The sequence below is a fragment of the Oncorhynchus mykiss genome, chromosome 7 (assembly GCF_013265735.2).
Source record: "Oncorhynchus mykiss isolate Arlee chromosome 7, USDA_OmykA_1.1, whole genome shotgun sequence".
Taxonomy (NCBI): domain Eukaryota; kingdom Metazoa; phylum Chordata; class Actinopteri; order Salmoniformes; family Salmonidae; genus Oncorhynchus; species Oncorhynchus mykiss.
Genome location: NC_048571.1, coordinates 22,831,820 through 22,858,748, shown reverse-complemented (window position 1 = coordinate 22,858,748; position 26,929 = coordinate 22,831,820). Strand labels below are relative to the sequence as shown.

Sequence of the window (26,929 nt, the reverse complement as noted above, 5' to 3'; positions counted from 1 at the left end):
CCATGACTATGAGGGTAAATGTTAGAACACACACAGCCGTCTGTTTTAATTAGGCAGGGGTTAGAGCTAGCTACCGTAGCGTCACCGTGGTACTTTAGAACAGGCACGGAATGGAGAGAGGGAGGGACAGACTAGAGCTGCACACCCACACACACATGCACATACACACACTCGCCAAACATACCGTACTCTAGGAGCATCGGAACCCTGTTGAACAGACATATTAATAGACCACAAATAAAGTTGCCATTGAATATAGTGATTTGACTTTGTCCTTGTCCTGTTTCTATTCCTCAGATGGAAAACCAGTCCCCAGCTCGTCCCTGGTGACCTATAACCCCGATCAGCTGCCTCCAGAGAACTCCTCCTTCCTGGAAAGGAACTTCGTCTGTCGCTTCCGCTGTCTCCTCGACAACTCTTCTGGCTTCCTGGTTTGTAACCAATCATATTCCTCCTCTCTCAACCTCATACACACAGGAGTACTGGAGACTGACATGTCTCCTTTTGGGAAGATTATTCTTGCAATGATGTTTGAGCTCATGTTAGAGATTTGCCCTCCATTGAAGACAACCATTGTTGGACTTATGGTCTGTGTATGCATGTATATAAGGAAGAAGGCATGCGTGCGATCGTCCTTACTTCCATGTGTACTGCACTCTTGCTTGCGTGCGTACATCTACAAGTGTGTGTGTGTCAGATCACACCTCAGCTTTATTAGAAGAGAGTGCCACTGTGACTGTGTCCCATGACTGTACTGAGGGAGGCTGAGCCGTACAAGAACAAAGGCCTGGGAATACCCAGACACTTCTAGTCTGGCTCCTGGCGTGGGGTGTCCCGACTCCCGCCAGAGAGCCCCAGAGGCAGGCGCTTTACAGTGCTACTGAACCCCCCCTCCTCTCCCATAGCTACCCTCCACTACTGATCCCTGAACTACAGAATCCCCTCCACCCCCCTATGTCCCCCCTCCTATCCTCCCTCTGCAGAATTCTGAGCATTCTACTTTCAAGGGCTACCTCCCCCATTCAAACCAAAGGATGCTATTTTCTCCCAGCCCCTACCTCCCCCCTTCTATCCCTGGCCACTCCTTTCCCCCTACCCTATCACCCCCTTTCTCCACTTCTCCGTCACCATCCCAGCACTCTGAGGCCAAAGGAGACTATTTTCTCCCAGCTACAGTAGCTAGAGAGCCATAGAGAGCCTATTAGCCTGGTCAGCGTGGGGTCGTACCACTTCAGACCACGGCGGGATCAGAAGCCACTACCCACCCTCGGTAATCCGTCTTAAAGAGCCACAGGGTCGTGGGGAAAGGGCTTTAATCTGGAGGAGAGCAACCAGAGAGGAATTTGCTTAGTCAGAGTAGCTCGAGGACTCCCAAAGGACTCATTCTTCTCCTCAGACAAAAGGTTTGTGCTGGATGAGAGAGCGAGCGAGAGAGAGCGAGAGAGAGAGAGAGAGACTGGGCTAGAACACAGTAACATACAAGTCAATGTATTGCTGTAGGGGCCTGCAGGATAGTCCGTGTGCAGTTAAAATAGCATACTCAGAGAGCTGTGAGAGCCTGTGTTTTCTGTTAAAGCTGGCATGCAGGGCTCGTGGTGTGGGTGTGTCAGAGCGGGACCTCCTGCCCGGTGAGCACAAGGGGGAGACCGTGGCATGACCCCCTCGCCCCCTCCGCTCCTTCTAGCCTCTCCGTCTTAACCAGTACAGATCAGGACTGTGCAGAGTAGCGGGGGGCTGGTGGTTGGGGACGGGAGGGGAGGGGGAAGGGAAGAAGAAGAAGAAAGGAGAGTAAGATTGGGGTACTTCTCATCTCTGCGGAGGTCATTTGCGTGAGCGGTAAGCCCAGGGTCTGTCTCGGACTAATTTCCATAACATTGTTTTGGTAATCCTATTGCTATTTGAGGGTAGATTCCTGACATCATTGCACCTCACCTTATGCCCAGCAGGATCAATGAACAAGTGCTAGGGGGAGATGGGAGGAGAGGGCCATAAGACCCACCACACCATCCTGGCCTCGCGTGAGAGGATACGGGCCGAGAGGAGCAGGAGAAATAGGAAACAGGGAGAGCAGAGGAGGGGTGGACAGAGTCAGGGAGAGGCTAGTTGAGGGGAGGAGGGAGGATGAGGCCCAACTTAAACTCATCAAGGAGAAGAAGAAAGAAAAGAATTCCAATTACCGTTCTCGTAAACCTTGTGCACCATTTTTATCTCATCTTTGAATTGTTGACGTAATCACTACAGAGGACGCAGAGCGGAGGACACGGTGTCCAGTTACATTACAGTACTTTGGTGTTTTATCCCTTCCTTGCATGTCCTCTATAATCTTCAATGACTTCCGTCTCCCCTCAAGGCCCCCTCAGCCTTGTACAAAGGGTGTGTCCCAAAAGACACCCTACCCCCTATATAAGTGCACTACTTTTGCCACAGCCCTATAAACCTCTTGTCAAAATCAGTGTGCTAAATTGGGGATAGGGTGCCATTTAGGACGTGGTCCAAGTCTCATCCGGGGGTCATCGGTTCCCTCCTAAACATCATGTTCGTATTATATGAGGGTTTTATTACATACAGCATGTTGTATTGTATCTGACTCTAGTAGAAGGATAATGAACAAGTTAATTGAATCCTTTTTGCTTTCCCTCGTTTTGCTGAAGTTCTGTGAACTCTAATTACATTCGCCCTCGAGCATTCAGCTGTTATAGAAAGTAAAAGAGAGGCATGTGCATTAATGATAATGTTCTTTTTTTTCTTCTCCCCGTTCTTGTTTTATAAATCAGACAATATTCAACATGACATTGTTCATTATAATAATGCCTGTCGTCTCGATCTCAAACACACAAGTCCTTGCACGGTTCTTGTTGTCGTTTGAATCCGTCAGCTAGTAGGCCATGAAATCTTAGGAGGCTACCGTTTGTCTCAGGAAAAAGCCATTTCTTCCTGTGAGAATGTCTTGCGTCGACATTCACTCATGTGCAACGTTATCTCCACAAAGATTGCACTGGAGACCGACTTTGAGCGGGAGACACAGCCCCATCAATATTCCAGTAGGAGATTCAAGCTGTCACACAAATCAAGCTCAAATAATTCTGCTTTTGCTGGTTTGACAGTTGCATGTCCCAGTGAATTGACACACATACAGTAGTTTCATTAGTTCATCCTGGTCGTCTGTGCTGTAATCTCTCGTGACACACTGTTAGCTGACCAGCGCATGCAATATTTGTTTCTGGTTCCGTGGTCATTCATAACCTAGTAGTAGCAAGTCCAGACCTTCATTACATAAACAGAAGGTGCCAGTATGTTCCTAACCTGAAGGTCCAGTGTGTTCCTAACCTGAAGGTCCAGTATGTTCCTAACCTGAAGGTCCAGTGTGTTCCTAACCTAAAGGTCCAGTATGTTCCTAACATAAAGGTCCAGCATGTTCCTAACCTGAAGGTCCAGTATGTTCCTAACCTGAAGGTCCAGTGTGTTCCTAACCTGAAGGTCCAGTATGTTCCTAACCTGAAGGTCCAGTATGTTCCTAACCTGAAGGTCCAGTATGTTCCTAACCTAAAGGTCCAGTGTGTTCCTAACCTAAAGGTCCAGTATGTTCCTAACCTAAAGGTCCAGCATGTTCCTAACCTGAAGGTCCAGTATGTTCCTAACCTGAAGGTCCAGTGTGTTCCTAACCTGAAGGTCCAGTATGTTCCTAACCTGAAGGTCCAGTATGTTCCTAACCTGAAGGTCCAGTATGTTCCTAACCTGAAGGTCCAGTGTGTTCCTAACCTAAAGGTCCAGTATGTTCCTAACCTAAAGGTCCAGTATGTTCCTAACCTGAAGGTCCAGTGTGTTCCTAACCTGAAGGTCCAGTATGTTCCTAACCTGAAGGTCCAGTGTGTTCCTAACCTGAAGGTCCAGTGTGTTCCTAACCTGAAGGTCCAGTGTGTTCCTAACCTGAAGGTCCAGTGTGTTCCTAACCTGAAGGTCCAGTATGTTCCTAACCTGAAGGTCCAGTATGTTCCTAACCTGAAGGTCCAGTATGTTCCTAACCTGAAGGTCCAGTATGTTCCTAACCTGCAGCTTAAGCAGAAATCCACAGAGCAGGCGTGAACTTCAAAATACCATCCCACCTCAACTCCTAGTAATTGCTCAAAGCCAATTAGCTCTACGTCCTGACGTTTTAACAGGGACAGAAGAAGAAGTTCCCTTTCATTAGCTCCATGACACTCATCACTGTCAGTGGAGGGACTGGTGTGTTACCGTGGAAACAGGCCACGGAGAAGGAACAGAACATAACATAGCTCTCTAAGTATCTTCTCCGATGCATCCTGTCCTGTCCTGTCATGTCACACAAAGAGCTCAGAGCGAGCCTGACACTGACATGTCACATGTCGGTTACTTACTATGAATATAAATAAGACTTTCTGCCTCCCCCAGCGAATCGTGAGACCTGCGTGCACTGCTGTTCTGAATTGTTTGTTATCAAGGTGTACCACGCATCTACATGATGGAGATAGATGGATGGTTCTACTGTAGTGTAGTGTGTGGATGTGCGTGTGCGTTTCATTGTAAATTAGTGTAGTTCTACACTGTCCCTCTGGGGCTCTTGCAGGCAGGGGAGGAGGAGCGTCTGAAAGTTTTATCAGTCCAAAAGTCCACATGCAAAGGCTTCCCTGGCTTTTCTAATTAGCAATTTGATGAGCAGGGTCATGGCCTGCTGGGTTATGGCTGGGGATGACAGGGGATCCTGTATGTTTACAGTGTGATCAAAGGGCCTCCAGCCAGCCTAGCGAGGGACAGAGAGACAGGCTCAAAGATAGGCTCAGCCATTAAGACTGGGCTCTCTCTCTCCATCTTCTGCTCTCTCTCTCTCTCTCTCTCTCTCTGTCTCTCTCTCTCTCTCATCTTCTGCTCTCTCTCTCTCTCTCTCTCTCTCTCTCTCTCTCTCTCTGTCTTTGTGTGGGTGTCTCTCTCTCTCTTCTTTCTAGAGGTGACTGTTGTAAATAATGCTGATTGCGTGCGACGGGGAGAAACGAAACAGGCACTGTTTCAGGCACAGACACTGAGAAACAGGCACTGTTTCAGGCACAGACACTGAGAAACAGGCACTGTTTCAGGCACAGACACTGAGAAACAGGCACTGAGAAGTGAGCACACGTGATATCATCTTCATTGTCACAAAGGCAGCAGAGGAATATGTTATGCATTTGAACGGGAGAGCGAGGAGAGAGTCCTAGTCTCTCTCTAGAGTAGACTGCTGTGGTTGGCTACGGAAGATTGTTTGAAGCATTCACTCTCTCCTGACACTCCTCAGCTCTCTTTACCGCACACAAATGAATAACACCCCACTGTAGTATACACACAGATAGAAATAGCAAGCCTGACTGACCCAGAGCTCGATTAAATTTTTAAACGGTTCAGTTTTACAGGGGTATTGCTCATTCAACCTCTCACTGAAGGTGGAACGACTGTGAACCAAATGCTATTCCTCTAACGTGAGTCTGCACGATTTGACAATAACAATCATTCAAACCTACTAGTTTTCTATTTAAATTATTTGGCATACTTTTATCCATCGATGAAGAGGACATGCTTAGTGTTTGCCATGTGTATCCTGGGTTGATGTTATAATAGTAATTTCTGTCTATATATCTCTCTCTGACTTCCCAAACTGTAAAAAAAAAAAATACAGATTGAGGTACATGTATCATGTATTTATGTGTTTAAAATGGAAATGTTTCTGTTTGCGATCTAAATCCTGTAAACTACATGACTATGATGCAATAAAGGGAAGATGGCACATCAGAGTTGCATTTGACGCTACATCACTTATGACATCACAAACAAGTCAGTTCCGGAGAATTTAAACACGTGACAGCTGTTCATTCACCTGTCATTCTGTGCTCTTGATCTAGCTTCGATAACGTGTGAATTAGGTCCAAAATCTCCAAAAATTAATTCTTTGTATGTTGATGACCTCCACCAAAACGTCACCGAAGCAGACCTAAACAAGATGTTGAGTGAGGCTGGACCAACCGTTTCTGTCCTTGTATGTAGGGATCGGGTTACACATCGTTCCCTCGGGTACGCCTACTTTAACTTTTATCAGCCAGACGATGCTGAGCGTGCCCTGCTCATGTTCAGCAATGATATGCTTGAAGGAAGATATCTGCGCATCATGAGGTCTGATCCTGACCATACCCTGAGGAAGAGTGGGGTGGGAAACATCTTCATCAGGAACCTGGACAAGAAGTCTATAACAAACAAAAACCTGTACGAGACCTTCTCAGCATTTGGAGACATCTACTCTAGCAAGGTAGTTTGTGACGAGAATGGCATGAGGATGCACAGAGAGCCGTGAACGAGATATGCAGGAAGGAGCTAAACGGGAGGCCGTGCCCAGAAGAAAGCAGAGTGCCTGACGTTGCTGAAACTCAAGTTTGGGCAGAAGAAGCATGACCCCAAGGCCAAATACAGAGGTATAAATCTCTTTGTAAAGAACCTGGATGATGCCCTTAATGATAACCGTTTAAGGAAGGTGTTTTCTGCATTTGGAAAACAATCATCAGCGCCAAGGTGATGACGGAGAGCGGCCGGAGGCAAAGGCTTTTGTTTCCCTCTCCTCCCCCGAGGAGGCCACCAAGGCTGTGATGGAGATGAATGGCCGTATCGTGGGCACCAAGCCGCTTTAAGCTAAGGACCCTGGAACTAAACACCTCTCTCTGCAACTGTATCCTGGACTTCCTGATGGGCTGCCCCCAGGTGGTAAGGGTAGGTAACAACACATCCACCACACTAATCCTCAACACAGGGACCACTCAGGGGTGCGTGCTCAGTCCCCTCCTGTACTCCCTGTTCACTCATGACTGCACGGCCAGGCACGACTCCAACACCATCATTATGTTTGCCGATGACACGACAGTGTCATAGGCCTGATCAACGACAACAATGAGATAGCCTATAGGGAGGAGGTCAGACACCTGACCGTGTGGTGCAAGGACAACAACCTCTTCTTCAATGGGATCAAGACAAAGGAGATGATTGTGGACTACAGGAAAAGGAGGACCGAGCACGCCCCCATTCTCATCAATGGGGCTGTAGTGGAGCAGGTTGAGAGCTTCAAGTTCCTTCAAGTTCCTTGGCGTCCACATCATCAAAATAACATTCAATTTTATCTGTTATTTTACCAGGTAAGTTGACTGAGAACACATTCTCATTTGCAGCAACGACCTGGGGAATAGTTACAGGGGAGAGGAGGGGGATTAATGAGCCAATTGTAAACTGGGGATTCTTAGGTGACCATGATGGTTTGAGGGCCAGATTGGGAATTTAGCCAGGACACCGGGGTTAACACCCCTACTCTTACGATAAGTGCCATGGGATCTTTAATGACCTCAGAGAGTCAGGACACCCGTTTAACGTCCCCCTACACAGGGCGGTGCCTAATCACTGCCCTGGGGCATTGGGATATTTTTTAGACCAGAGGAAAGAGTGCCTCCTACTGGCCCTCCAACACCACTTCCAGCAGCATCTGGTCTCCCATTCAGGAACTGACCAGGACCAACCCTGCTTAGCTTCAGAAGCAAGCCAGCAGTGGTATGCAGGGTGGTATGGTCCAAGCACACCAAGACAGTTGTGAGGAGGGCATGACAAAACCTATTCCCCCTCAGGAGACTGAAAAGATTTGGCATGGGTCCTCAGATCCTCAAAAGGTTTTACAGCTGCACCATCGAGAGCATCCTGACGGGTTGCATCACTGCCTGGTATGGCAACTGCTCGGCCTCCGACCGCAAGGCACTACAGAGAATAGTGCGTACGACCCAGTACATCACCGGGGCCAAGCTTCCTGCCATCCAGGACCTCTATGCCAGGTGGTGTCAGAGGAAGGCCCTAAAAATTGTCAAAGACTCCTCGACACCGGTACCCCCGCACATTGACTCCCGGTACCCCCTGTAAATAGCCCCACTATTGTTATTTTACTGCTGCTCTCTAATTATTTGCTATTCTTATCACTTACTTTTTAGTAAGCATTTCACTGTAAGGTCTACTACACCTGTTGTATTCGGCGCATGTGACAAATAAAATGTGATTTGATTTGATACTGTCGTTTCACGTTGCTATCCTCCCAAGTCTCGTTCATTACTCGGCTATTGGTTTCCGAACAAATACTGTATGAGAAAGCCTGGACCAACCAGCTCTTTGTTTTTTCTCCCCAGGCCCTGACCCTCCAAGGCCGTCTGAAGTTCCTGCATGGCCAGAACTGCCGGCTGGATGACGGCGGCAACGTGCCCCCCCAACTGGCCCTGTTTGCCATCGCTACCCCCCTCCAACCTCCATCCATCCTGGAGATCAGGACCAAGAACATGATCTTCAGGACCAAACACAAGCTGGACTTCACCCCCATGGCCTGCGATGCCAAGTATGCCCACACTATTTCAGTCTTATTATGATGGGATGTTGTTAAAGTTCCACCCGTTATAGCTGGTTGAATTAACATCATTAGAACCCCTTTTAAAAACATAATTAGTTGTATTCTGGTTGTAATGAGGTCATTTCAGCCAGTTTTGCCTGCGGGGGTGTTGCTAGGGTGTTTGTTACTGTGAAGAGCAATTTCTTGTCATGTGGCTATAATATGTTTGAAGTAGTGGTAATTCAAACATGTTTTCACTGCCATTGATGTCCTATTGTATAATAGACTTGCAATGATTATTCTGTCCATATTCTGTCTCTAATAAAACACAACTAAAAAGCGTTTTAAGTGAGAATAGTCTGAAGCCGAAAAGGAAAGGAAGCCGGAAATGAAAGGAAATTCACGAGCACCACAATGCCTATTCCGCCCATGCTCTACTAAGGTTTTCCAGCACACAGCTTTGACCTACTACAATAACTATGTTGGTATTGTACTTCAAACTATGTGTAGGCAGATTGAATAGGATTCAAACTTTCTCAAACAGCCTAATTCATGCTCTTGGAGGAGGTGCTTCCACAATAATGTGATTTGTACCACATGCAAGGTAAAGTATTTGATTCTTCACACACCACAGTGAGAAGTTCTCATTATGCTACCTTTTCATGCTTTTTTTTATAAAATGAAAGAAAGCTTTGCTTTTATACTTACAAGACCATCAGGCTTGATTGAGCTCTTTCGTCTTGTAGTAATGTGGTGCATGCCTGTATTTGCTAAAACCTTTATTTTAGCAAAACATGTCTTTAAAAATAAATTATCATTATAACATCCTGTTTTAGGTGTAGGTGGCCAACATAACAACAGGTGGTGCGTGTGTAGCCGATGCGAAATGGCTAGCTAGTTAGCGGTGGTGCGCGCTGGTAGCGTTTCAATCGGTGACGTCACTCGCTCTGAGACCTTGAAGTAGTGGTTCCCCTTGCTCCGCAAGGGCCGCGGCTTTTGTGGAGCGATGGGTAACGATGCTTCGAGGGTGACTGTGGACGTGTGCAGAGCGTCCCTGGTTCGCGCCCAGGTATGGGCGAGGGGACGGACTAAAGGTATACGTGCGTTGGACATAGTAGCTCAGATAGTTAGAGCCTGTCTGCATGCCTGATTTCTGTAACCGTTAATATTGTGTAATATTGACATAAGCTCAGAACCAATTGTGTTTCATATAAGTTATGTTTGTACTTGTATTTATTTTTGCAATAAAGATGGTGAAGCAACAATAATACGAATTTACAACAGGCCTAGGTCTAAAAATACATACAGCCAAATGATACATAGTTTGAAGTACAATATCAACATAGCTACTGTAGTTGGTGAAAGCTGTGTGCTGGAAAACCTTGGTAGAGCATGGGTGCTCGTGAATTTGCTTTCTTTTTTGGCTTCAGACCAATGCCTATTTATTCTCACTTAAAAATATATATTTTTACATTTTATTTCCATGTTCTTTACACTGGAAGGTGATTATGCAACATTATTATACAACATAATTAAGCAATAAGATCCGAGGGGGGGTGGTATATGGCCAATATACCACAGCTAAGGGCTGTTATTTCGCACAACGTAATGTAAAGTGCCTGGATATAGGTCATATACCACAAACCCCTGAGGTGCCTTATAGCTAGCTATTATAAACTGGTTACCAACGTAATTAGAAGAGTAAAAATAAATGTTTTGTCATACCGGTGGTATACGGCGTTCAGCCAATCAGCATTCAGGGCTCAAACCACCCAGTTTATAATACAGCATAACACATGCTCTCCTTATTTATTGATAACATCCCAGTTTATACTCCTACTTATCATTGCTCAAAGCAAATTGGCAAGAGCAAGGAAACAAAGACTCAAGCCAATATTTACTATGCGATTACACAATGTAGCTGGCTAGATGACTACAGGAGCACAAAATATGGATGAGCTGTCCGCAATGGAAGGGTTCTGAAAAATGATTTCTCGCCAAAGCAAGGTGTGACCGTGAATATATCATAGTCATCCACCTCGGTGGAAATGACTAGGGACACATAAAGGGGACAGCCCTGGTGCGTCAGACGCGAGCTGATCAGGAGGTCGTCATCCAAATGTTCCCAGGACAACAGTGGTCTACACTGACATCACACAGTGGAGGAGTTGGATGTTTCAGTGGGAGTAGGACATCAACAAGCGCATAGAGATGGCCCAGCGCTCTGTCAACCAGCTGGTGTTTGCATATCTCTGTTACAGGCCATGCCCACAATCGGAAATGTTGTCATAAATCACAATGTCCCTGGGCAGTACCGTAGGGCAGGGTTTCCCAAACTTGGTCCTGGCCCCCCCCCCCCCCCCCCCCCCTGTTTTTTTGCCCAGGCACTACACAGCTGATTCAAATAATCAAAGCTTGATGATGAGTTGGTTATTTGAATCATCTGTGTAGTGCTTAGGCAAAAACCAAGGGAGGGATGGCGTGCATCTCACGAATGAGTGCAACAACCTCCTCCTTGAGAGTGAGAGCTGATCTCTCCTCTGTTCTAGCAAGACCACCTAATAAATGTAAATAAGTGTGTGTGTCGGGAGGGGGCTGTCAAAACTATAAATGAAGAATTGTCTAGATATGTCCTAATTAATTTGCAATATGTTAGCTAGGTGGCTAACGCTAACGTTAGCTAGGTGCCTAACGTTTTCTAGGATAGGGTTTAAGGTTAGGAGTGAGGTTAAAGGGTTAAGTTTAGGAGTTATGTTAAAGGGTTTTAAGGTTATGAGAAGGGTTAGCTTACATGCTAAGTAGTTGCAAAGTAGCTAAAAAGTAGTAAGCAGTTAGCTAAAATTGTCCATGATGAGACTTAAACTATGTTTGAGTTGCTAGACATCCTTGTTATACGCCCATTCTTCCACCCTCGAGACTTTTCCTATTTCTGAAGTAAATCTCTATTTGTGATGGCATGTTATAGAAGAATCCATACACTTGTTTTGTGATTTGGTTTGTTTTTGAGTACATGCCATTTACATGAAAAATAGAGATTTAGGTACAGTCTCCTTTAAGTAACCTTCTGTCTGATGTAACCATACCAAACGTAACATAAGATACTTATTTCAGTGTGCCAGATTTACATTTACTATGTTACATATAGTCTATGAGACTGACTGGCACACAGAAATTCACTAAGCAAGCAATGATTCTGATGTTGTTTTAACCTGGTGCAGCACCCTCACTACGTTTTACTTGTGGATGGCGATTTGACATTTTCTGTGAACACACAGAAAAGTAATTTGACACTGTGTGCGCGCATTTGGATCATAAATGTCAAGACGGCAAGAGAGACAGTTTATGCCGGAGCAGGAATTTATTCGACAAGTGTTATGAAACAGCGATGCTGTCAGTCTGTCTGGTAAGCATGCACAACCGAGGTTCTGTTTACGTGTGTGTTTGGGGTTCAACCATTTACTACATGCGGTTCAACATAACTCACTCCCTGTTTCTTAACAAATCAATTTGTTTCCTTGGCTATGTTTTGTGGTCTTGGTTGTTCTTAGTCGAGGAAATGCAGCGTAACTAACTAACTGCAGGGTTTATCCTGTCTGAAATATGGCTACCTCGTTACCGTAACTTGGTCTGTACAATGCAAATGAATGTGATTAGAGTGGCAGTTTTCCCAACGTTTGGCGGTTTTAAACTGAACTATATAGTTAAAGTTAGTTACGTTATGATATATTGTGGCGCGTGAACTGACCGTACACATTATCTAATGTTAGTCTTACGTTGGCTAAAGTAACTTAGCTAGATAACTTTAAATTGGCTGCCAAGGACAATCGCTAGTTTATTTCTGCTCCAATTGCACGCAAGTGTTTAGGTCAGCAGTTTACACATGGTGACTTTAGCCTTGTGAAAACGCCCTACTTGGCAAGATGTAGCTAGCTAGGTTTCATCACTTGTTGGGTTCTCGGTAACGGACGAACGGCTCACGACGAGAGGCGGGGAGTGTGTTGTGTACCACCTACAAGTTGATTTGAAATTTTCTTTTGAGATTTGTGTCATATTGATTTACATATGATGATGATAGGGAGATTTTGAATTGAACACTGAGCTTCAACCAGTTGTCTATTATAGGCATTATCGTCTCGTCTATAATAAGGGTGTTTTTGTGAATGTTATTGCATTGCAGGGGGAAGATCGTGCTGGGCTACACCGAGGCTGAGCTCCGGGTTCGAGGCTCTGGATACCAGTTTATCCATGCAGCTGATATGCTCTACTGTGCTGAGAACCACGTCCGCAGTAAGGCTTTTACTATGACTTCTCTACCTTTTTTTAAAATAATGGAATATTCCAAATAACATTGGTTTAGAACAGTACCTTGACAATTAGACTTGATGTACACTACAAAAAAATGTGGACACCTGCTCGTCGAACATCTCATTCCAATATCATGGGCATTCATATGGAGTTGGTCCTCCCCCTTTGCTACTATAACAGCCTCCACTGTTCTGGGAAGGCTTTCCAATAGATGTTGGAACATTGCTGCAGGGACTTGCTTCCGTTCAGCCACAAGAGCATTAGTGAGGTCGGATACTGATCTGTCGGCGTTCCAATTCATCCCAAAGATGGATTTGAGTTCAGAGCTATGTGCAGGCCAGTCAAGTTCTTCCACACCGATCTCAACAAACCATTTCTGTATGGACCTCTCGTTGTTCACAGGGGCATTGTCATGCTGAAACAGGAAAGGGAACGTTTGTGAAACATCACAGCACAGTTGAAAAATGGATGGCAAAGGGAAATCAAAAATGGATGGTGTTAAGAGAGATGGGAGGAGTTGAGTGGAGCTGAAGGGTGGAATTAAAAACAACAAGATAACTTGTCAAATATGCTGTGTCCGTAAAATGTATATAGGTTTGGCACTTTTGTGAAACAGCACAGTTAAAATTATAGAGCAAAATAGAAATCAAACTGGATGAGCTTCAGCGATAGATGAGAGCGATGATGGTAGCTGAAGGATAGGATGGAAAACAAACAAAAAATAACTATTGTAAAATGCATTGTCTGGAAATGTGCAGTACCAGTCAAACGTTTGGACACACCTACTCGTTCAAGGTTTTTCTTTATTTTTACTATTTTTTTCCATTGTAGAATAATAGTGAAGACTATTATCAAACTATGAAATAACACCAAAAAAGTGTTAAACAAATCAAAATATATTTGAGATTCTTCAATGTAGCCACCCTTTGCCTTGATGACAGCTTTGCACACTCTTGGCATTCTCTCAACCACCTTCACCTGGAATGCTTTTCCAACAGTCTTGAAGGAGTTCCCACATATGCTGAGCACTTGTTGGCTGCTTTTCCTTCACTCTGCGGGCCAACCCATCTCAATTGGCTTGAGGTTGATTGTGGAGGCCAGGTCATCTGATGCAGCTCTCCATCTTGGTTAAATAGCCCTTACACAGCCTGGAGGTGTGTTGGGTCATTGTCCTGTTGAAAAACAAATGATAGTCCCACTAAGCCCAAATCAGATGCGATGGTGTACCGCTGCAGAATGCTGTGGTAACCATGCTGGTTAAGTGTGACTTGAATTCTAAATAAATAATTGACCGTGTCACCAGCAAAGCACCATCACACCACCTCCTCCATGCTTCACGGCGGGAACCACACATGCGGAGATCATCCATTCACCTACTCTGCTTCTCACAAAGACACGGCAGTTCGAACCAAAACTCTCAAATTTGGACTCATCGGACCAAAGAACAGATTTCCACTGGTCTAATGTCCATTGCTTGTGTTTCTTGGCCCAAGCAAGTCTCTTCTTATTGGTGTCCTTAAGTAGTGGTTTCTTTGCAGGAATTTGACCATGAAGGCCTGATTCACAGTCTCCTCTGAACAGATGCGGTTGAGATGTCTGTTACTTGAACTCTATGAAGCATTTATTTGATCTGCATTTTAGAGGCTGGTACCTCTAATGAACTTATCTTCTGCAACAGAGATAACTCTTGGTCTTCCTTTCCTGTGGTGGTCCTCATGAGAGCCAGTTTCATCATAGCACTTGATAGTTTTTGCGACTGCACTTGAAGAAACTTCTTGACATTTTCCGGATTGACTGACCTTCATTTCTTAAAGTAAAAATGGACTGTCATTTCTCTTTTGCTTATTTTAGCTGTTCTTGCCATGATATGGACTTGGTCTTTTACCAAATAGGACTATCTTCTTTATACCACCACTACCTTGTCACAACACAACTGATTGGCTCAAACACATTAAGAAGGAAAGAAATTCCACAAATGAACATTTAAGAAGGCACACCTGTTAATTGAAATGCATTTCAGATGACTATCTCATGAAGCTGGTTGAGAGAATGCAAAGGGTAGCTACTTTGAAGAATCTCAGATATTAAATATATTTAGATTTCACTATTATACTACAATGTAGAAATTTGTAAAAAAAAAATATATATATAAAAAAAATAAAGAAAAACCCTTGAATGAGTAGGTGTATCCAAACTTTTGACTGGTACTACTGTATATAGTATAAATAACCTGGAAGTAGAAGCCTAGGTGGGGTTGTCCATTAGTTTACTCCAATTAGGAGAGGGGTGGTAGGGTCAGGGCAAAATAAAAAGGAAAATATATTTTTAAAGGTGTGTATGTGTATATATATAAAAAATATATGGGGGATTGGAAATCATGCAGACAATTACATTGATGGAATCCACAATCTATCTGCAATATTAAAGCTCATCTACCCCCAACATTTTTTTTTTAATAATAAAAATATATATATGGAAAGAGCCTTCCCCAAACGAAGCACAGACTCGCCTAGAATGTCATTGTATGGATTTCCTTAAGATGGAACTAAGGGGCCTAGCCTGAACCATGTAAAACAGTCCCAGACCATTATTTATCCTCCACCAAACTGTACAGGTGGCACGATGCATTGGGTCAGGTAGCATTCTCTTGGCATCCGCTAAAACCCAGATTCACCACTCCAGAGAACGTATTTCCACTGCTCCAGAGTCCAATGGCAGTGAGCTTTACACCACTCCAGCCGACGCTTGGCATTGTGCATGGTGATCTTACGCTCGGCCTTGGAAACGCATTTCATGAAGCTCCCGACGAACAGTTCTTGTGCTGATGTTGCTTCCAGAGGCTGTTTGGAACTCAGTAGAGAGTGTTGCAACCGAGGACAGACGGTTTTTACGCACTTCAGCACTCGCCAGTCCCATCTGTGAGCTTGTGTGGCCTACCACTTTGCGGCTGAGCCGTTGTTGCTCCTAGATGTTTCCACTTCATAATAACAGAACTTACAGTTGACCGGGGCAGCTCAAGCAGGGCAGAAATGTGACGAACTAACTTAGAAAGATGGCATCCTGTGACGGTGCCACTTTGAAAGTCACTGAGCTCTTCAGTACGAGCCATTCTACATACATTGTTTGTCTATGGAGATTGCATGGCTGTGTGTGTGATTTTATACACCTGTCAGCAACGGGTGTGGCTGAAATGGCCAAATCAATTCATTTGAATGGGTGTCCACATACACTACATAAGTATATTAGTACTACATAGAGCAATCTAATTATATTGCCAGCAGCATACCACCCTGCATACCACTGCTGGCTTGCTTCTGAAGCTAAGCAGGGTTGGTCCTGGTCAGTCCCTGGATGGGAGACCAGATGCTGCTGGAAGTGGTGTTGGAGGGCTAGTAGGAGGCACACTTTCCTCTGGTCTAAAAAATATCCCAGTCCCCCAGGGCAGTGATTGGGGACACTGCCCTGTGTAGGGTGCCGTCTTTCGGATGGGACGTTAAACGGGTGTCTTGACTCTCTGAGGTCATTAAAGATCCCATGGCACTTACCGTAAGAGTAGGGGTGTGAACCCCGGTATCCTGGCTAAAATTCCCAATCTGGCCCTCAAACCCTCACAGTCACCTAATAATCCCCAGTTTACAATTGGCTCATTCATCCCCCTCCTCTCCCCTGTAACTATTCCCCAGGTCGTTGCTGTAAATGCGAACGTGTTCTCAGTCAACTTACCTGGTAAAATAACAGATAAATACATTTTCAAAATTCTGTGCAGTAAGCTAACTATGTGTGAGAGAGAGACCGAGACCTATTACATTAGCATGTAGACACAATTAACCTGTTCTAACCATGCATCACTACTCGCCATACTGCTCTTTACAGCTCAGTGGTTGATGGCAAATACAGTATAACTCCATCTCTCTAAGTTTACAATGTCACTTCCCCTTCCATCTCTCTGAGTTTCTAGTACATAACAAATCGAGCTCTCTGAGTTGAAATACTGGAGGGGACAATTTGCCTAATGATAGTTAAAATACACTAGTGAGCTCAAAACCAAGCATGATGTTATTCCTTATTATTGTTATTGGCCAATATCACTCCACCAACTTTTTGAGTTTAAATACTGGAGGGGACAATTTGCTTAATGAAAGTGTGAAAATAAACTAGTGAGTTATGTCAGTACAGTATATGCTGCCTTTTCAAACTTTTGACTCACAACCTTTTTATTGCTTTTGGAAAGTAGTAGGTTGGTGTGTCTAAAAGACGAGCGGTCAGATGGCTAGCAACACTGGCTAAAAGCTGCCTTGTGGGGAATCGTAGGTGACTTGTTTTATCTTGTTGTTGATACCATGTCTTGTTTTGACTGATTTCATGTCGATTCTAATTTTTAAAAATCGCTAGATAGCAAGCCAACAACTCTAACGATGTATTTGAGAGACAAGCGCTCATTGTGCAAATGAATTTATGTTTTCAATTAACATTTGGAAACCAAATCTAGTTTACATGTTGTCAGCGATTTAAACCAACCCCGTCTTTTCTGACACAAAGTTGCGCATGCAGCGTTTTTGTTGCTCGACAACCAACCCGTCTGTGTCTCTGTGTGGCACATGGATGGTTAGAGTGGAGAATATGTTTACAGATAATCCAGATTACGAAGGAGATTGTGCAAAGCCCAGAGTAGAGCAGAGTACCGCAGTGTGGTGAACTGGGGCCACATATCCATATCAGGAATGGAATAAAGATCTGAAGTCTACCAGGGGCCACTGAAACTGACACACTAATAAGAGTTTCAGTAGCACTGCAGGGGAACACATTGGGTGTAAATCTGCACTGTCTGCACATCTCTTTACTGCAAGCCTCTGTAGAACAATGGGTCTACAGTGCCTCACACCTGTGTCCGTTCACCACAATGAACCTACTCTGGAAAGCTGCACAGCTGAGACGTGCTGTACTCCACGACACACACAGCAAAGCCAACCAATAGGCAAGTTGGGAGAAGGATCAAGGAGAGTGTGTGTGTACATATCTAATTTTATTTGTCACATGCGCCGAATACAGCAAGTGTAGACTACCGTGAAATGCTTACTTACAAGCCCTTAACCAACAGTGCAGTTCAAGAAGAAGAAAGTATTCAACAAGTAGACTCAAAAAGTAACACAATAATGAGGCTATATACAGGGGGCAGCGGTACCGAGTCATTGTGCGGGGCTACAGGCTAGTTGAGGTCATCTGTACATGTAGGTGGGGGTGAAGTGACTATGCATAGCTAACAAACAAACAGCGAGTAGCAGCAGTGTACAAGGGGGGTCAATGTAAATTGTCTGGTGGCGATTTTTATGAATTGTTCAGCTGTCTTATGGCTTGGGGGTAGAAGCTTTTGAGGAGCCTCTTGGACCTAGACTTGGCGCTCCGGTACCGCTTGCCGTGCGGTAGCAGAGAAAACAGTCTATAACTTGGGTGACTGGAGTCTCTGACAATGTGGCTTTCCTCTGACACTGCCTATTATATAGATCCTGGATGGCAGGAAGCTTTGCCCCAACGATGTACTGGGCCGTTCCCACTACCCTCTGTAGCGCCTTACGGTCAGATGCCGAGCAGTTGCCATACCAGGCGTTGATACAACCGGTCAGGATGCTCTCAATGGTGCAGCTGTAGAACCTTTTGTGATAATGTTGTGGTAGGCCTGAGTGAGGTGTGACGGTGGTGCCTGCGTGCATAGGTGCATGTACACTCACACGTGTACAAATAGCATATTTCTGCAGACTTGCTTTTGTAAGCGTCATGAGTGTGTAGGGGTTGGTTCCATGCATGGGTGCACATATGTACCGTACTGTTGCCTGTGTTCAGTTATGATCATGATTGGTTCTGATACACCCCCCCTCCCCCCCTGACTCGGTGTCTTATGTGATTCCAGTGATCAAGACAGGGGAGAGCGGGCTGACGGTGTTCAGACTGCTCACTAAGGATAACCGCTGGAGGTGGGTCCAAGCCAACGCCAGACTGGTCTACAAGAACGGCAAGCCTGACTACATCATCGCCACCCAGAGGCCCCTGGTGTAAGTGCAGGTTTAGCCTCTTCACCCCTCCATAACCCAATGATGTTTTGAATACATTTTTAAACCTAAACACTTTTCTGAGTGTTAAATGTGACACTAGAGTTGATTTAGCACTGGGGATTTTGCTTTGTTTGCATGAAGGATTTCAATGAGGTAATGAAGTGAACGGAAAATGTCATTCTATACAGTCAGAGCTGTTTAGTCCGTAGTATTCGGGACTTTAGTCCATATAGTCGTCCCTAGTGTTCTGGGAAGCTCTTTCTCGTCCTGCTCTTGTTCCCAGTGAGACAGAGGGAGGACAGTAGATTAGATATCATCACATTAATAGTATACTGTACACCGGGAGTTCCCAAACCTTTTTGGCCCGCAACCCCATATTGATATCTGAACATTCTCGCTACCCCCACCATATGAAAAAAAAAAAGTCATTTACTTTTTTAATGTGGGGCTTTGACAGTCAAGACATTTAAATAATGTATCTTATCTCACCACCACTAATGAGATGGGTGTGTTTGATGCATGTCATGTCGGAGCATCTCAAAGTCAGGAGACGTGGTCAACAGTGAGAACCGCATCTCTCCTGTCACGTCCAACCTGGATCGATATTTGGTTTTAACGCAGATGAGTGCACTGAATCAGCGTACCATGAGTTTTAATGCTCTGAGGGAGACTGCGTTGTATTCCCTTGGAGTCAAGAACCAAAACGTCTTCATAGTGACCGGTGAATGCATTGTCTGCAGCATTCAGTCACATGGCAGCTCGATCAGCTGTTCAATTTCACTTACCGGCACGTCAACTGACCCAGGATCACAGTCAGACGGATTTCGCTGATTCGTTCACTCATCCGTACAATTTGTTTGTATTTCCCTGCATGCTTGCCTTCAGTTTCGTTCAGTTCCCCAAATATGTCTGTTACGTAGGCAAGGAGACACGTTTTCTTTTCATTGCACAAAAGACACGTTTTCTTTTCATTGCACAAAGTCAACAAAGTCTGTAATTTTAAATCCATTGTGAATGACAACAGTTCCTTTCTCAATTTGAAAAATATTTTCAACAATACCCATCGACAACCACCCAACCTCGGTGTGAAACAGAACATTGTCATGCTCTGATCCCACATCTCCACATAGTTTTGTGAACGGGTGAACCCAGTACAGTTCACAATCGAATTTACCTGCTGCGTATCTCAAAGTTCTGCTCTCGGCGTATCCATTCTAGCTCAGTGGGTGTACCATCCAATGTTGTCCATATGGCAGAGGGAGACACTTTCATAACTAAAGTGCAGAGGCCCGGGCAGCCGTCCAGCGATAGATGGAGCCCCATCTGTGCAAAAGCACCACTATTCGATCCCATGGAATCTGTTTTTCAGCACATTGAGCATCCCCTGTGCCATATCATGCTTGGCAATCGTGAGACAACAATATGTCCTCATGAATAGCATCCCACGGCATGCAGCGAACTAAAGTCAATGGTATGGGCATCTCGTCCCTCATCGCTAACATCCATTTGGAGAGTGCATAAGGTGGGGAGTTTGAGTCGTTCAGTCAGCTATAGCATCAATTTTTAGTTTCTGTGTTGTCTGACACAGGTTTTGATGTGAGTTTCTGTGCCTATGCTTCCCCACACATTGTTTTCTCCATATCAATTGCGGCCGGTAATGTCAGTCTCTGCAAGAGTGTGTGGTTTTGTAGCGGGGCTTAGCCATTCATCAACTGCAACGGTCAAGAGCGACCTTTTCCCACATTACAATGATTTTGAGAGACAAAAGATCTTATATAAAAAAAACATTTTTACCAGGATTTTGGAAATTCTCCCTCGACCCCATTTTCATATCAGGCGACCTGACATGGGTCACAACCCCTAGTTTGGGAACACACTGTTTAAATGAAGCTGCCACCAACTTTAAGGACACGCAACCTTAACTTTGCTGGAGTGTGTTCTGATTGGTTCTCTCCATCCTCTCGTTCCCAGGGAGGAGGAGGGAGGAGAGCACCTGAGGAAGCGTTCCATGCACCTCCCCTTCACCTTCGCCACGGGCGAGGCCCTTCTCTACCAGAGTAGCTACCCCATCCACGGCCTCACCGACTCACTCCAGGCTAAAGGCAAGACCAAATCCAAGAAGGGCAAGCTGGACAAGAACCCGTCGAAGGATAATGGTGGACTGGACCCCAGCTCCCTGCTCGGGGCGCTGATGAGGCAGGATGAGTCCGTGTACGTGTGCCAACCAGCCGTCGAGCCCAAGATGTCCTTCCACAGTAGTCTGTTTAGTGAGGGAGGTGAGGGGAAAGGGCAGAGCAGTGGATACTATAGCTGTGGCCCTCCGGGTGGGGGTGTGGGAGAGAGCTGGAGCTCTGTGCCCAACGGGGTTACCACCATCTCCACTGGCCACAACGGAGAGCCTCCGTCCTGCTTCGACCCGCTGCTCGCCACCCTGGACTCACTGTCTCTGGAGGGGGACGAGACATGCTCTAACAGGTGAATGTATATTTTTGCATATAATGTTTTATAAGTATTTTCCAATTTAATTGAGTGTAAAGTACCATTGGACTGCCCAATGTAAAGCCAGTCTTGCCCAAGCTTTCCATTCTTTAACCCTTCTGATAATGACTTTTTAATTCAGATGGGGTTTTTTCTATTTGCATTGTTGTACTCCCATGGCTCTGTGTATTTAGAATTTGTCAAATAAAGTAAATGTCTTCCTATCAGCGAGCTGTTCTCTGCTCTGGAGAACCTGGGTCTGAACGCAGAGGATCTGGAGCTACTGCTGCTGGATGAGAGGATGATCAGAGTGGAGATGGATCCGGACTACATCCCCTCGCTCAACGACCTGCTCACCAACAACGAGATCCTCGCCTACATCCACGACTCGCTGGAGAACAAGACCGAGGAGGGCCAGGGTGGGGACAGTCACGTGTCCATACCACCACCTTCAACCACAACCCATCCCCCTGGCCCTATCCTTAATTCTGCCCTTATCCTTAACCCTCATACCCAAGCTGCCCCCACTATGCATATCTCTACCTTCCACCCCCAAGCTACTGACCCTCCTGCCCCTCAACCCATGTTACCCCCTCACAGACTACCAAAACAGCCACCCATAGTGCAGCTCTCCCAGCAGATGCAGCAGCACCTCAACTTAGTAAAACCCGTTCTGGAAAAATACCCCTGGCCCCCGACACAAACGGACGTCCCCACGCCAAGCCAGCCAGACACCCTGCAGCACACAAACTCACTAACCTTGGTCCATAATGGTCACTGGCTTCCCCAGCAGCAGCATATGCTTGCGGGGATGAATGACCACTGCCAAAGTCTTCACCCCCTGGTTAACAGTAAGACATCCCAGCTGGGGCTTCACGGGGCCGGGCAGCTCAAACAGCACCAGCACCAGAACAACATCCATCTTCAGAGCCAGTGGCAGCAGCACAACCAGCACTTACAGGTCCAGCTTCAATCTCCGTGTCATTTCAAACAGCAGAAGGCTAGTAGCAACAGCAGTGCCACTCTCAACGGGGTGCACCCTGATCCCGATTGGCAGAGTTCCAGCTACGACGACCAGTTGGGACTGACCGCTAATGGAGCTAATGGAGCCTGCACCGTCTCCTACCCCAACGGGCACGCGGACACCCTCACACACACTACAGAAGGAGAGGTCTCTCACACGGATTACTGTATGGGTGATTTGACTACCGTGGGCATGGTCATGAACGGGGTTACGGTAGGGGGCATAAGTCACTACCAGGGACAAGGAGGGGTGACCGCTAACCCCTCAGACCATCTGGTGCATCACAAACAACATTCTCCACAGGTCCCATCCACCTACTTCCCTCAGTACTCCACCACACAGAACTCCTTAGATTACATCCTGGGGCTGTCACAGCCTCAACACACCATGCCTACTCTGGACGCCTACGGCATTTTGAATAGCCCCGCTTCCCAGGATGCCACTCTCTGTAAGGTAAGAGTCAAAGAATAACGCAAGATGCTCGTCGATAGATCATCGACCTAATGTCTTTTTCTTGTGTAATATTTGGGGAATTTCTGTGACTGTATGTTTATTTGTCTTGTTGTTTGTGGGACTGTCTTGTTAATAGTCATTGACAACCCAGCATTTTAGAAGCTCCGTGTCTATGTCATGAAAGCGATGGTTCTCTGTGAAGGCACTAATATGGCATGGGAAGCCCCAGCCTCGGGCTTGTTTCCGCTGCTGCTTTATAGTTCAACGTAAGATAGTTTGATGTGAACAGACATGCAATGTAAACAGATGTGTGGAGAGCAAGGGTCACGGCAGTGGAGAGTCTACTAATGGACAGGAGAAGTAGGTCTCACACGGAGTAGCTTTGATCCTTGAGGATTGCACTGCAATGAAGTCAACTGTTGAAATGATTCCGTCAACTTAAGCGTCGACTGCAGTAGGAATAACAACAGAAATCTCAATTAAAATTCCTCAAACACACAAGTATTTTACACCATTTTAAAGATAAACTTGTTAATCCCACCACAGTGTCCGATTTTCAAAATGGCGTTACAGCGAAAGCACACCGAACAATTGTTAGGTCACCGCCTAGTCACAGAAACACACATTTTTCCAGCCAAAAAGAGGAGTCACAAAAAGCAGATTTAGAGATCAAATTAATCACTAACCTTTGATGATCTTCATCAGATGACACTCACAGGACTTCGTGTTACACAATACATGTATGTTTTGTTTGATAAAGTTCATATTTATATCCAAAAATCTCAGTTTACATTGGTGCGTTATGTTCAGTAGTTCCAAAACATCCGGGCATTTTGCCACATCAATTTACAGAAATACTCATAATAAACATTGATAAAAGATACAACTGTTATGCATGGAATTATAGATACACTTCTCCTTAATGCAACCGCTGTGTCAGATTTTAAAAAACCTTTACTGAAAAAGCACACCATGCAATAATCTGAGTACAGCACTTAGACAACAAAACAACGCCAAACAGATACCCGCCATGTTGTGGATCAACAGAAGTCAGAAATAGCATTATAATATTCACTTACCTTTGATCTTCATCAGAATGCACTCCCAGGAATCCAAATTCATGAGGCTTGAGCACTAGGTCCAGACGAAAAGTCAAAAAGTTCTGTTACAGTCCATAGAAACATGTCAAGCGATGTATAGAATCAATCTTTATGATGTTTTTAAAACAAATCTTCAATAATGTTCCAACTGGAGAATTCCTTTGTCTTTAGAATTGCAATGGAATGCAGGTTGCTCTCACGTGAGCGAGCGTGATCAGCTCATGCCACTCTGGCAGACCTCTGGTTGAATCAGCTCTCATTCGCCCCCACTTCACAGTAGAAGCCTCAAACAAGATTCTAAAGACTGTTGACATCTAGTGGAAGCCTTAGGAAGTGCAATATGACCCCATAGACACTGTATATTCGATAAGCAATGACCAAGCTACTCAATACTGCCCCCAGCCATAAGAAGTTTAAATAGTGTCACTCGCGGTGTGCGTGCACGGATGTGAGTGTCACAAGTTTGTACCAGTTACTAACATGTTGATCTGAAGTGAAGACGTTCAGTTTAATTGCACAACACGCCTCTCTGTATATTTGGCGACAAGGATGAGATTTGGACCAACGCGTGCCTTTTGTAACTGTGTACAGTAGTCCTGTCATATAGGGACACAAGGGGCCCAGTCAGTCAAAACAAGGCCTCAGGGGCCAAGACAAATTGGACTATAGAGCTCTGCTCATTAGTACAGCACACAGTCCATTCTGCATGCTGGACACCATCTTCCTCTCCTTGTTTGTTATTGTGCCAAATTAATGTTTCAAGATCCATGAAGGGTAACGAACGATAGAGTTGTTTGGTCTCTTTGGAGGGAGAGAGACGACGGTGAGGAACGGTAATGAATAGAACAAGGTTGAGTCCCACAATGAGAGCTATAGCTCCCAGGCAGCGAACGCTAACCGGACCGGCATCCATTCATGCCCCCGCCCCACTCCGCCTTTCCTGTGTTTTCTTTCGGGGTCAGCGACCATGCCCCAGAGGAACATAGAGCCAAGCTGGTCAGTCAAGCATGAGCTGTCCTGACCTACAATTTGCCCATCATCGTTACCTAATACATACAGGGGCAGAAGAATGTGTGGAAATGTTGTGTACGCGCATGGGTGAGTGCCTACACGCGTGGTGTCACATCCCACCACAGGGGGTGCTGTTTCCCGGGGGGGGGGTTGATGTGATTTGGGACGGAGTAGCATGAGAGAATGAGAGATTAGTTGAGTTTGGCCTACTTTAACCTGACTGGGTTTGTCCTGCTGCAGGTGCTCAGTATCCTGCTGGTCTGCCCCTATAGGGGGCCTATATAAGGTGGCCCTATTAGGATTTCTACATGGATGATGCCTAGCTAATCCAGTTAGGGCCCACTAAACAGGATTACAATTAGGCCGATGGTAGGAGCTGTCACAACAGACACTCTGTCCCCCCACACACACAGGATTCCCTCATACAGGGAAGCCACAAAGTACACACTCACACCTTTGGAGTATAGAGAGTGGAGCTCAGTGTGTGTACCAGTGTCAGTACTCTGTTGGTTTGGCGGATATGCTACTTTTTGTAGTTAGCTAGTATATGAGCGACTACTACATGCTACAGTTAGCTGCTCTATCTTGTTGTACAGGACCTGTCTGTGGGGGAGGTTTAGTCAGTAGCCTGGTCCTATTGTAATCCTACCCTGGTGCAGTACATGGTTTAGTCCCTTCTCAATGTCATGTAATGTGTTCTCTGTCCTGATGACTGCAGGCCCCCAGTCTACCGCCGTGTGTGTGTGTGTGTGACTCCGCTCCACTCCACTCCGCTCTCTGGCTGACCTGACCTGCAGTAGCCCTTTCCTGTAGTCAAATGACCTAGTGTCCCCATGGGTAGAATGTTGTTAATAAACATTATTTCTAAAAACCCACAAATCTTTTTATGTCAAACATTTTTGTTATTTTTACAGTCTTCTGTGATGTGTGTGTGTGTGTAATATTGGGATGCAAACTCAATATAATACATTTCAACTCTATATCTGACATGGTACAGTTGTCGTCTTTGTTTAAGCCCAGAACCATGTGTGTGAGGTGTATACTTTTGTTTCAATGTAGGTGTGTTTAAGACTACGAAGACCCTGATTTAGCCCACTGCAGTAAAATATTAACTGATTAGTGTCAATGACCACGCCACAGAACAGAGTGTAGTGATTATAGTCTTTTTTTTTGGGGGGGGGGTTGTGTCCTATACAGCTCCAATTATATTTTCTTGTTCTGTGTTTAGATGGAGAACGGCTGCATCCTCAACGACACCAACGTGGCTTACACAGGGAGCTGTCTACTGCCCAATGTGAACAGCCAGACAACCAGCGACAGTCTTCAGCCCGACGCCCTACATACCCTGCCAGACCCACAGACTACTGGCTTCTACCTCTGAGGGGGGGGGGGGGGGCGGAGGGGATGTCAGGGAAAAGAGAGACCATTGGACCATTTTATCAGGACAAGGGGGGGGGCGTAAAAAAATAAAGAGAAGAGGAGAAACAAAATAAGAATTAAACTGAACTATGGTTGTTACGACTTTCTATGTAACGTTCTCTCCATTTCATTTGTGTTCGACGGACTCCGTACTCAGTGAAAGCTCAGGATAGTGTCTCTCTGCACTCTGACAGTAGTTTCCCCACTGGCACACAGCTCTAGGGGGGGGGGGGGGGGGGGGGGGGGGGGGGGGGATGCATCTTCTCATGTTACACATTTTTTTTATGAAGGGTATGGTTGGTTGAGAGAGCAGTGATTTCTTCACCACTGTGAATATCAGTGTTTTTCTTTATGGGTGTACAAAATACGGTTTCTGACCAGGATTATTAAGACTGTGAGTGCTACAGTACTGCGCTTCAATACAGTGTAACTTGTTAAAGGAGGGAATGTGGGTATGGAAAGGATGGAGAAGGATTGTGATGGAGATGAATATTCATTATGAAGAATGATGACACTGATTGATTGAAGGAGCTGGGCGTCTGGATATTATTGTGAGGTAGGTTACAAGTGTTCTGTTCTGTGTGTTGTGTTTTGTGTCATCTGCCCACAGAGATGAAGAGGAATTGATTCAGGCCTATCATTTTGGTGTTGGTGATCTGTGTGTTGGTAAAAGAGTATTTAGGTTGTCCTCTTGCATGTTATTGAGATT

The 26,929-nt window shown here is 45.4% G+C and overlaps 1 protein-coding gene across 3 annotated transcripts in view; it reads left to right on the top strand.

The window, feature by feature from the left end:
* ahr1b (aryl hydrocarbon receptor 1b) overlaps positions 1-26,450 on the top strand; it is a 75,840-nt gene extending 49,390 nt beyond the window's left edge. For 2 of the 3 annotated variants that reach the window (XM_021608872.2, XM_036983015.1), the window contains 7 exons: positions 298-431; positions 8,190-8,392; positions 12,561-12,670; positions 18,594-18,735; positions 20,707-21,210; positions 21,442-22,690; positions 26,030-26,319. In XM_021608872.2, coding sequence (XP_021464547.2) covers positions 298-431; positions 8,190-8,392; positions 12,561-12,670; positions 18,594-18,735; positions 20,707-21,210; positions 21,442-22,690; positions 26,030-26,182 — 2,495 coding nt within the window. In that variant the 3' untranslated portion in view covers positions 26,183-26,319. Of the gene's footprint in view, positions 1-297; positions 432-8,189; positions 8,393-12,560; positions 12,671-18,593; positions 18,736-20,706; positions 21,211-21,441; positions 22,691-26,029 lie in introns of all 3 variants that reach the window. The other variant, XM_021608871.2, reaches the window with a different exon arrangement.
* Positions 26,451-26,929: the final 479 nt, after the last annotated feature.